Below are 12,183 nucleotides of genomic sequence, written 5' to 3' on the forward strand. Positions count from 1 at the left end.
AGCCTATAGCCCTTGACACTCACCGCCCAGTCATGCGATGAGTCCCACCACGTTTCTGTGATCCCTACTATGTCAGGGCTGGTGACAGCTAGGAGTTCCTTCTTATTTCCAGTCTAAATCTCATCTGCTGCAGCTTGAGGCCATTGCTCCTAGTTCAGTTCCTTAAAGCCACAGAAAAAAGCCCATCTCCATCCTCTTTGTAATTGCCCTTTAGGTATTTTGAAGACTATTATCCAGTCCCCCCTCTGTTTTCTCTTCTCCAGACTAAATAATCACAGTTGTTTCAGCCTTTCCTCATAAGTCATGTTTCCCATGCCTCTAATCATTTTTATCAGTCTCCACTGGACTCTTTCCAATCTGCCCACATCTTTCTTGAAGTGTAGGACTCAAAACTGGACATAGTACTCCAAGTGAGGCCTCACCAGTGCTGAAAAGAGCAGAAGAATCAGTTCCCTTGATTTTTGAGTGAACTCCTGTTAATACAACCCTGGATGCTGTTGGGTTTTTTTGCAATACTGTTAGCTCATATTCAGCGTACAGTCAGCTGTAACCCCCTGTCCCTCTCTGCAGTTCTGCAGCCTAGCCAATCATTCCCCAGTCTGTATTTGTGCATGCAATTATTTCATTCTCGGTGCAAAATTTGCGTTTGTCCTTCTGTTTTATCTGATTAATTTTGGACCATGTTTTCCAGTTCATCCGGGTCATTCTGGATCCTAGCCCTACCCTCAGGAATGTCTGCTACTCCACCCAATTTGGTGTCATCTGCAAATTTGCCAAGTGTATACTTGATTCTATCATATATAAATCATTAATGAAGATGTTAATGTTTAATACTAGATCCAGGACCCCACTTTATACCCCTTCCCAAGTCAACCCATCTAACATGGCTTTCCAATTTGCTAGGTTGATGCTTTTTGATGAGGAGCACCTGGACCCCGGGGCTTTGAGAGGCATACTTTTGGAAACCTGCTCATCTATCACACACTCATTAGGTAAATATTTTCCAACAGGTAGCTAGGAATTAATTGCTTATTTCACTGTTGTTGTTTTTTTTGTTGGAAGTGGAGTTGCCCATGGTACTTTGCCCAGGGACATCAAACTCCTCTGAAGCAGGAAACCCCTGAATCTCTTGTAAATGCCTGACTTCTAGGAGAGGGGAGATAGCTTTCCATGCAGGTACATGAAGAACTGTCCTGGCAGGCATTTTTACTTCCATATTTTCTCCTTTCTGCCATAGAGTCAAACTCTACTGCTGCTTAGTGAGATCCATTTTCCCTTCGCTCCATTCAGACTTTCTGGCTATGTCCATGTTCTACTCTGTAGGGTACTGTAGAGACCTGTGGTTAGCTCAGGCATTTGTAACACAGAGGTCTGATTTGTTTGCTCTGCCCTATCAGCTTGTTCACAGCTGGCCTGAGGCTCAGCACACTGCAGCAGGGCCCGGAGTAAATATATTCTTTGAAGCTAGGCCTAATACATGTCAGAACCTGTAGCCCACATTTATCCCCAACCACAGATCCCTCTACAGTTTCCCCAGACATTCTGTGCTGCACATTGGAGAGGGTCCAAGCTACCTGTGTATTAAGCAACTGCTGTGCCCTTCCACAATGCAAGCTGTTCCGAGGGATGGAGAGGCCTGTCTAATCTATGCCAGCCTCCCCAGTGGATGGCAGCACTGCCCAGAATCTCCCCCAGAGTGCTCACTCACTTCAGGCTCAGTCCAGAGTATGAACATTACAGTGATCTGCTGTGCCAAGGACTCTTCCCTGGCCTTATACTTCCAGGGATTTCTGCCAATACAGCTCTTTCCAGCATAAAAAGGCTGAAGCGGGAGTGAGGATTTTACCTCTGTAGCTAAGGCCCACGCAGGCTTTTGTGTTGCGGACTGGTCTCAGGAAAACAACTTGATCAGAGCTGTTTTTGCCTTGTGCTCACTAGTGGAAGCCTGCTGTTGCAGCCTCATCTTTGTTTGGAGGTAGTTAGCCTTGTTACCCCAGAGGCAGGCAGAACGTAGAGCAGGACCATTCCTAGCATCTGTGAAGCAGGCTGTTGCCTACAGAAGCTCATGCTTCTCTGAACCAGGTGGTCTCTAAGGGGCCACCCTGCCCTACCTTCTGCTGAATTAGAAAATCCCCAGATGATTATTTTAAGCATTGACCACACAGTTCTTGGCAAAGAGCTTCCTTCACATACAAAAGCTGTTTCTTGAGGGCTCCTGGGTAGAAATCGGATGGTGCTGCTGTGTTTACCAGGTTTGTCACTTTCCAGTTCCTCTCACCTGTGAAACAGAGGGACCGTGGGGTTTGTGGTGGAGGCTCCTGCTTGATGCTTTTGTGGATTCAGTAACAAGGCATAAGGAGCCTATATGGGCAGAGCCCAATGCCGTTAAGATGTGTGGGGCACTCTGTACAGGTTATGTGAGGGACAGAAGCATTCTGAACTGCACGAGCTCAAGTGCTCTGTGATTACAAATAGTTAATGCTCTCTTTGTGCACTCTGAATATGTTCTTTCTTTCTCAGAAAATAAAAGCTACACCTCCATAAGAACAGAAGCCTTGTCTGTGATAGAACTGCTGCTCACCAAACTCTCAGGTGAGGCTCTTTGGGCTTCGGGAGTCCAGCTCAGTGCATGGCTCAGAGGCCTGGAAGTGTAGAGACACAGTGTCCTGCAGTGCCACCACTAGATGCCGTAGGAGCAACACTGTGACCCAGCAAATGGTGCTTTTCCTTCCTGGAAATGCATGTTGTGTCGTGATGTATGATGTGCATGCAGCCTTGTACATGGGAGCAGGAAGGAGACATGGAGGGACAGTCTTGGAGAAGATAGGGGTAAAGTTGAGGTCTGAAATGTGAGTTCTTCCCCTGGAGGGGAGAGCAAGAGCTCTGTGTAGGCAGCACAGGCCTGCTTCCAACTCTCTGGATAATCTGTGGGCTCAGATTTTGCATAGTGCCCCATGGAGGGACACAGCCTGCCCTCTGGTGGGGTGGAGGAGCTGTTGCAATTAGCCCCTCAGCTTCAGTTTGAGAATTTATTCCCTGAAAAACCACCCTTAGACCTAAAACAGATCTGGCATCCAGTGCAGCTGTGGCTGCTCTTTGTCATTGTTTAGCAAATTTCTCCTTTAAGTTCTTAGGCTCTAGCGTGTAGCCCTGTGCCCCTCCTTTACTGTAGCAGGAGGTGGCTGTGTGTTCTTCTCCTTTGTTTTGAAGCCATCGTGAAGTGACTCTGTCCCTGTGCTTGAGCATGGTGGACCCGGTATAGCTGGGCCTAAGCAACTGCTGCTCTTCCTTGAAGCCAGTGCATCTTTGTAAGTCGGGTTGAATTAGCCCAACACAATAGAGAGCCCTTCAGGAATCTCTTCACTTCATCCAGGGAGCCTTGTTACTTAAGCCACTCTAGTATTCACGTGAAAATAACACCAAAATGTGCCTTGTCTCTCTTTCTCCACCTAGAGTCTAAACAGTGGGAAAGTCTGACCCCACAAAGCAGGGAGCTTCTCATGGGCTCGTTAACTACCATGGCATTGGACAGCAGACCTGAATTGCAAGAGAAAGCATCTGTATTGAAGAAAACACTTGAAAACCTTGAGTAATTGTAAAACAAACAAAGTGCCATGTAAAACACACAGTGCAGTGATCTGAAAACCAAGTGGGAAAATGAAGATTAATCTGTAGCATGCATCATTCCTTGGCCAAAATAAAAATGCCTTAAATTCTGTTCCCCATTAACTTTATTTTTACTGTTTTTAAGCTGCTGGTTAGGTAATGTTGTATCAGTAAATACCTCTAATGATTTGCCCTTGCGGGCTCGTAGGTGTGTGACCTGAAAAAAACGCCAAGTGTAAGATGCATCTGATTTTTAAAATAGGCAAAGATTTACTTGAGTTACTTTAGATCCCTGTTGTCCTGACAAGAGTTGTTGAAGGTGGTTGGAAAAACCAACACTGGAAAATGAAATGCTTAAATTTCATTTCATTGTATTGTGTGTTTGTGTGTGTGTTTGTGTGCGCGCGTGTGTGCGTGTGCATGGAGATTTAATACTTGATGTCCAAACAGTGATTCTTTGGATGTCCCCAGGAGAACAGGGGGAAATTAATATTTGCATCAGCAAGAGTTGAACTCTTGTCTCCATTGCAGTCAGTGGCAAAGCACCCATGGACTTCACTGGCGGCAGGATCTCACCCAGCTTTCCACCTTCTGCTAGTCCAGCCTGGTCCTCCTCCTTTGCACGCCCTCCCATTGCCCATGTTGGTTGTGAAAGGCAGAGTACTTTTGACTTATTTATTCCACCTCTGACCTCAAAGTGGACTGAGTGAGTCCATATTCCCCTTCTCCCCCCAGCTCATAGATTCCAGTCTCCCAAATTTTCAACAATCACTATGTTCCCCAAAGGATGCACATGAGAGCGCACTTTAATGAGTTGCCATGGGGGGTAGGTAGTTTGAGTCTGTGAAACTAGGCAAACCTTGACAGGTGGAACACTGCTCTTCTCAAAGTTGTTTTGCGTGACACTCCACAACTGCAGCAGAAAACAAAGTTAAAATGAAACTTTTTCTAGAGATGTTTTTCAAGAGCGTTCAAAGTTTGCCAATGACAAATTTTTGTAGTCGTACTTGTTTCCTTCCTGTTCATAACCCTGTTCTCGCTTTGGAAACCTGTAACAATTTAGACTTCTCAATGTTTGTAACGAATGACATAATTGCTCCTCTGTCAGGCACCAGCTTGGGCTGGTTTCCAGCAAGTCCTTTTAATTTGCACTTCGGAAAGACTGTCGGCATTAATGTGAAGTAAAACGTCTATTTGATTACCTAGCCATAGTGCCCTCCCCATTTCCTCTCCACAGACAGAAGACACAAAATTTGCTGCTGTGGCAACAGGTTTGAGAAGTGTAAAATGGCCACTGTAACTCAATCTGTTTAGCATATGTACAGCTTCTCTGAGGATGCTGCTTTGCTGATGTTGGTGACACCACTGCCACAGATTTCAGTAAGAAAAGGCCTGTCATTTCCTCATTTGCTCCCTTGTGCTCTCCAGTCCCCTCCTGACATGGTCAGCTAAGAGGAGAGAATCTTTTGAATAACCTAGCCAGACACCCACCTTTTCCCTAAGCAGGTGGCACGTTCGGGAGTGAGTATTCTGGACTCGCCTTTCCCTTGGGTGCTGTGTGTTCTTTAACAATCAATGTTTTTGGCACTGGTTCACCTTAACAGTCTGATGTGCTGATGGAAAGAAGGAAGGAAGGCAGCCAGTGCATGCCTGGCAAGAAATTCTCGGCAGATGTAGATGACTCCGCCAGCCTTTCAGGAACCTCAGCAAGCACTAATGCATCAAATGAGCCCTTCTCATCGGGCAATCCCTTGGTGCTGAGAGCAGGTGCTTATCTATGACCTCGTGGCAGGGAGCTGCTCTTTGTTTACATGTCGTTCGGAGTACCAAGCACACTTGTAAATTTTAAAAGCATATTGGGCAAATCTCTTGATGAAGGCACCTTTTAAATGAATGCAGAACTTGCCTTCTGTGAAATCTTGTTTCACAAGAGCTCATTTTTGATGAGAGGAAACACCCCAACTACTTTGCTGCAGTGACTGTTTATCCGACTTGTTCTTTTTCATACAGCTCGAGGAACAGGCAGATAGTTCCAGTAACCTAAGAGGTTCTGATCTCCAATGCACTGCTTTCAGCAGGGACTCAAGTATTTGGAAGCAGAGCCTAAGATGATTGAGTGGCTGTAAGTAGAGCAACGGTATTAGTTGCCAGAACAACCTGGTGTTTTTCCCCTAGGTAGTTTATAGTACATGGAAGAACATGTTCTAGGAATTCTAATGACAGCTAGGTTGACAATTCTGGTCAAGATTATTGGGAAGTTAGAGATGGTAAAACGGTTCCTCTCTGAATCACAAAGCAATATGTTTTCTAATGATTAAAGAACCAATTCAGAGTTCCTCTAGAGCATGTGCCTATACACAGAACCTACCTGCACAAAGCTGATGCTAATTGAAACAGAGGTTTGATTCCCAATTCTCTTTTCATTTGTAAACTTGACAAGAAAAAAAAAAAAAGAGATGTGGCCTTCCTAGAGTTTTTCCTCTAAGAGTGATTGCACTATGTAAAACACTGTACTTTGCCCTTCTGGGGCATTTCTTGTGCTGCTGCAATGCTGCTTTGTATACCAGGAGTGAGGCGTGCAAGTTTGACACTAGCACTCGTTCTAACCTGTGAGCTGTTGCTTAAATGGATGTATATTAAGGAAAGTTTTCTAATGTTGCAAGGTCTCCATTGAATTCACCACAATCTGTACTCAGCTGTCAAAGTATGTAAATGAATTGAGTGAAAGAAAATGCTCTCCCACTTACCAAAAAGGTAACATTAAATAAAAGTGCATGACCTGTTCTTGGAAGTAACTGGCAATTTTTTTCCCTATTCATGTGTGTCAGTTTTTGCTGTCCATTGCCTTGCAAAGTTCCAAGCTGGCATTAGTGTTACACATTAGGCACGCCTCATGGATTTCACTACTTCTACTGTATGTCCGATTCAACTGAAGAGACAACGATCTACATTTCAGCTATCCACATAATTGCTTTGCTCCAAGCCCATGGCACCTCTTGGTAGTTCACTATCAGTTAGCCTGCACTGAAACTGCTAATGGGCCAGTTTTGGATTTGTTGTGTAGGTGCAACTGAAGGCAGGACTAGACCAAAACATTGCAAATCACTTAATTGCTATTTAAGGAACTTAGCCCTCAGCTTTTTGTTAAAACAGCAGCCACGTATACAGTTGCACTGCATATGCAGTTCAAGGGACCTTCCTCTCAAAGATTTTTATAAGGCAGGGGAAAACAGAGCAGAAGTTGATGAAGCACTTATCTGTTGGTGTAGGAAATAATACCTAAGCAAAACAGTTAATTGTATTTATGGTAGTTGTATTGAACTGCTTATCAGTAGGACTTGGGTATACAGACAACACTGTATCTCCTCCGTTGGCAGTGAGCCCCCAAGAGAACTAAACTAGTGTTTAGTTCAATCAACTTTTATCCTAAACATATTCCTGGGTGGGAGACCTCAGAATCCTGTCACCCTTCCTGGTACACCTGGGACCAGTTGGTTACATGAAAAGCATTTAGGGGATGCATGTAGCCACTTAGATACCTTCCTTCATTTTCTCTTAGTGCTGTTAACAGACTGATCAGGACTAAACTAGTACTTGCAGCTCCCCAGCTCGAATTGTTCTGCTGTGCAGTTAGTCTGCAGCCAACCTGCCTGCAGATACATAATTCAGTCAAATGTCCACCAAAGACAAAGAGCAGCCAGTAGCTATTGTGTTCCTCTTTCCCTATCTCACTGGCTCTCAGCTGTCACAATAATTTTCCTCCTGTGCATGGGAAATAGGAGGAGTCTGTAGTTATCTTCAGTGGCTCATCTTGCTAGTATCTGGGCCTTGCCTGTTCCCCAAGTGGCCTAAATGGCCAACTACACTAATGGTTTACCCCTGTTCTTGCCCCAGCTCTGGCTCCATGCAGTATTTGGGGGAGTACACTGTATATTCCAGTAATGTCTCCCCTACTGTGGGGAAGGCTGAGGTCAAGAGGCAGCAGACAAGGTGGTCCAGAAAAAACAAGCAATAAAAATTATTAAGTCCCTATCAGCCCTGAGATGTTAAATACTGCAAAGAAGTATGAATTGTGGCATCTTGGAAAAAGCAAATCCCACAGCTGTGTGTGCACAAGGGCACAAGACCAAGATAAATGGGACAGTTCATACTGTCTTATAAAATTCTGTTAAGAGTGTCTGCATATTCAGGTAAGCACTATGTTACAGTCTCTCTTTTTCAAAACTATAACTGCTCTCTGAGGGCTAGAAAGGGTCCCAGTGCACTTACAGAGCACATTTCTGCAAAGGGAGAATTCTGTGGCCATGGAATCAAAATACAAGGTGGCCTTTTTGCAACAATCAGCAAAAGCACTCAAAAGACTGATCATAATCTGAGACACTCTAGCTTAGCTGCAGACCAAGTGAAGGTGCAGGAACTCAGGTGTTTCTCACACAGGAGGGAAAATTACAGTGATGAAGCCACGAGCTTGAATGAGCTTTCGCCTGAGCCTTGCTCCTATATGAGGCTTCATAGCCATCTCTGTCCATATTCCTACCAAAAAAGCGCATCCCCACTGCTATCTATTTTGGTAAATATCTCTTCCATGATAACAATTGCTCTCTCTACTCCTTGCTCTGCAGCCATTACTATGGCACTTTGTAGCTATAACGTGCTCACTACTTAAGAAAAAGATCAGGCTTTTGCAGGATAAACTTGAGTCTTGAGTTCTTGATGTCCTGTTTGTTTTGTTCCTGTCTGCTACTGTATTTCCTGGGGGTCTGTTTTTAATCTTGCTTTGCTACAAGTTTTCTACTTGGGCCTGTCTGCCAAGAGCGAGTTGCAAAAATGACTCAAATCTCTTTTTACCTCTTTCTGCCTAATGTGTGGGTACAAGGAAATCACACTGTATTCCTCCTAGTAGAGTAATCTTGTAATGAGCCTTGGTAAATTAATATTATTTTAATCAGATCCTTCTAGATCATTTTTGCCTGTGTCATCTTAACCAAGGGCAAATCATTGCCTTTAGGGTGATAAGCAGGGATCTGGAGTTTTTCCTTTGCCATGGAAAAACACGGTAAACTGGATTTTCTCATTTTAAGGGGAAAAAAAAAAGCAGGAAATGGGTTTCCCCTTGCAGGCTGGAAGAGTTTCAGCCTGCAAGGGCCTGGAGGGAGCAGGGAGAGGGCGGTCAGGCAGGGGGCACCATGTGCATATGTATACCTAGGCATGCACATAGCTACCAGGCAGCCTGGAGAGCAGCTCCCTGCAGGTAAGTGTGGGAGTGGGGAGGGGGAGGATTGAGGGCCTCCATAGTGAGGGAGGGAGTTGGGCAGGGCTAGAGCTGGGGCTGCTGCCCAACTAAGGTGGTCTGGGGCTTGGTGTTGCCATGGCAGCACTGGGCTCTAAGCAGTGGCAAAAGCCCCACCAACCCACTCTTCTCTGCCATGCTGGGTCCCATCCACTGGGCTGTGGAGCCCCCACGGGGAGGGCAGCAAGGCAGGAAGCCAGAGCCCACAGCAGGCAGCCTGTCCCTGTGCCCCACCATGGGCTCTGCACTGGCCATGCTGCCTGGGAAGGAGGGCTGCAGCAGCTGCTGCCTCCTACAGGTGGTAGCTGGGACTTGTGGGGGGGAGGCAAGGGCTGTGTATCTGGTCCCTGGACCCATAGTCCTGGCAGCTTTGGTGCCCCTGCGAACAGGGCAGGGCTGAGGGTGGGGAGTGAGGCACTGGCATAGGGAGGTCACCAACAAGTCAGGGCTGCTCAGCACCACAAAGCAGTGTGGGGGACAGCCACAGCTAGACCCATGTCCTGGTGAACAAAGGGGCAGGGAGAGCTCCGATTTTCCATAATAAACCCCAAATCAATAGCTAAACTTTATAAGTGTTTAGAATTTATTTCACTAGAGTGATTGAGGCACTGGTAGGCTTTCAAATTGCTTCAAAATTGTAAATATAATCAATAAAACATTGTGTTCCACTGATACCTGTATGTAGATATAGCAGCATTTCATTTTAATCACAGATTTTGGGGGTTTTAATTGAAGAATTTGTGATTTTTAGCCAGAGAAAACCAGGATCCCTAGTGACGAGCACTTAGTATCTTAATTGTCACTGAAGTTGTGAAACTCAATAGGCTGGAGTTAGATAAGCTCTGGGTTGAAAACACTGCACCTCTGGATCTCTCAACTAAGGAGACACACAGCCTGCACAAAGAAGCTGGAGTCCATTTTACATCTAGAGCAGTGGTTCTCACACTTTTTTTTTTCACAGACCACTTGAAAATTGCTGAGGGTCTTGGCAGACCATTTAATCTCTGTCATCAGAAAAAAAAAAATCAAGTGCAGGGCAAGATACAGATATTCTCAATTGTCCTGCAACCTTTCTGCAGACCACCTGAATGGAGCTCGTGGACCAGTGGTGGTCCATGGACCACAATTTGAGAACTTCTGATCTAGAGAATGTAGCTAACAGAGTTGTATGCTTAAGCTCCAGCAAAGAGTCAAATATGCCTGGGGGCAGAGGGTGTCGCTTTCGGAACTGATAAGCAAGATGGGTAGCTGTGGATCACAAGCCAATGATGAAGCTGACAACTTTATGGACCTGTTTCTTTGTTGGGATCTCCATCTGCAACATGGAAGGGGCTTCAATGTACAATGTATTGTTCAACAGAGATCCAGAGTCAGGCATTTAGCACTGTAAAGATCTTAAGCCTGAGTCTCAGGTAGAAGTAAGGGACCTCATAGGAGAGAAGTCTCAACTTCTTACAACATGAATTCTTTGTACAGTTTTATCACAGAAGATATTGGGGAAATTCTCATGCCAGATTAATCCTTCCTGGCAGATAGGTCTATAGACCTGAATCAAGTTGAAGTGAAAACAGAAATTCTAGAACAAATTGATAAAACTAAATACTAAGAAGTCGCCAGGACTGGAGAATATTCAACTCAAGAGTTCCAAGGTGAAACTGAACCGCTGACAACAGCATGTAACCTACCCTTTCAAATGGCCTCTGTGCCAGAGGATTGGCAGGATGTCAACATAATGCCCATCTTCAAAAAGGGATCCAGAGGCAATCCTGGGAACTAGAGACTAGTGAGTCTCACTTCTGTCCCTCACAAGTTGGTAGAATCTATAATGAAGATAAAAATCAAGTAACATGGACAAACATCCCCTGGGGAAGTGTCAGCATGGCTTTTGGAAAGGGAAATCCTGCCTCACTGATTTGCTGGAGTTCTTTGAGGGTGTCAACAAGCACATGGACAAGGGGCATCCAGCTGACATAATATATATGGAGTATCAAAAAGCATTCAGCACAAGGTTCTTCACTAAAGGCTTTTAAAAAAACTGCACTGCCATGGGGTTGGAGGGAAGGTTCTTTAGTGGACCAAAAGCTCGTTAAAAGATAGCAGGAGAAGGGTAGGGCTAAATGGTCACTTTCCAGGGTAGAGGGAGGTCCCAAAGCAGAGTCCTGCAGAGATCTGCATTAGGCCCAATTTTGTGTAACATTTTCATCAATCTGGTGCATGATGAAATCTCCAAGTTTGCAGATGACACCAAATTATTTTAGATTGTTATCTTGGGATTTGACTGAGAGAAGCTGCAGAAAGATCTCACTAGAGTGAGTGGGCAAAACAAGTAGCAGATACACTTCAATATCGACAAGAACAAGGTAATACACCTGGGGAAAAATTATCTCAATTATAAAGAACACAATGCCGGGTTCTGAACTAGCTGTTACACCTCAGGAAAGACCTTGGTGTCATGTATCTTGAATACCACGCAGTTCTGATCCCTGCATCATAAAAAGGATGTAGGAGAATTAGAAAAGGTACAGAGAAGGGCAATGGAAATGCTCATGGGTATAGAACAGTTGCCATACCTGGAGAAATTAAATGGGCTAGGACTCTTTATAGTTTGAAAAGAAAGAAGGCCGAGAGGGAAGATAGAGGTATATAAAATCATGAAAGGTGTGGATAGCCTAAGTGAAGAGGGAACTCTTGTTCACCAAGTCCCAGAATACTAGAAATAGGGGACACCAACTAAATTTAGGAGACAGGTTTAAAACTACAAAGAGCAAGTACCTTTTTATTCAACACATGTAGTTCACTTATGGAATGTATTGGCACAGGAGATGGTAGAAGCAGATGACCTAGCCAGGTTCAAAAACGAACTAGACAAAACTCATGGATGACATCTATTAATAGATGTTGAACAGAATGGTTGGAGATGTTTCCTCTGGCATCTCTAGACCAATGATAGTAGAAGCCAGTGAATGTAACGAATAGGGGATAGATCACTCTAAATAAGTGGTTCTCAACCTGTTTAGGCTCAAGGTACCCCTCCATAACTTTTGATTTATTACAGAAGGGCCATGCAGTGGGATCAGGGGAGCAGTAAGGCAGGCAGAATCTAAGCCTGCCCTTACCCGCTTATCTTCTTTCACTTTCTGTGGCACCCTTCAAAAGGATCTTGCGGCACCTTAGTTGAGAATCACTGCTCTGGTTATTTCATAGATTTCATAGACATTAGGGCTGGAAGGGACCTCGGGAGATCATCGAGTCCAGCCCCCTGCCCAAAGGGCAGGAAGTCAGCTGGG

At 44.9% G+C, this 12,183-nt stretch overlaps 1 protein-coding gene across 1 annotated transcript in view; it reads left to right on the top strand.

The window, feature by feature from the left end:
- KIAA0368 (KIAA0368 ortholog) overlaps nt 1–6,390 on the top strand; it is a 76,660-nt gene extending 70,270 nt beyond the window's left edge. The window contains exons 47-49 of the mRNA XM_019554951.1: nt 904–992; nt 2,521–2,592; nt 3,454–6,390. Of these exons, the coding sequence (XP_019410496.1) occupies nt 904–992; nt 2,521–2,592; nt 3,454–3,593 (301 nt within the window). The 3' untranslated portion in view covers nt 3,594–6,390. The remainder of the gene's footprint in view (nt 1–903; nt 993–2,520; nt 2,593–3,453) is intronic.
- The last annotated feature ends 5,793 nt before the right edge of the window (nt 6,391–12,183 follow it).

This window comes from Crocodylus porosus, unplaced genomic scaffold (assembly GCF_001723895.1).
Source record: "Crocodylus porosus isolate Cpor-Errol unplaced genomic scaffold, CroPor_comp1, whole genome shotgun sequence".
Classification (NCBI taxonomy): domain Eukaryota; kingdom Metazoa; phylum Chordata; order Crocodylia; family Crocodylidae; genus Crocodylus; species Crocodylus porosus.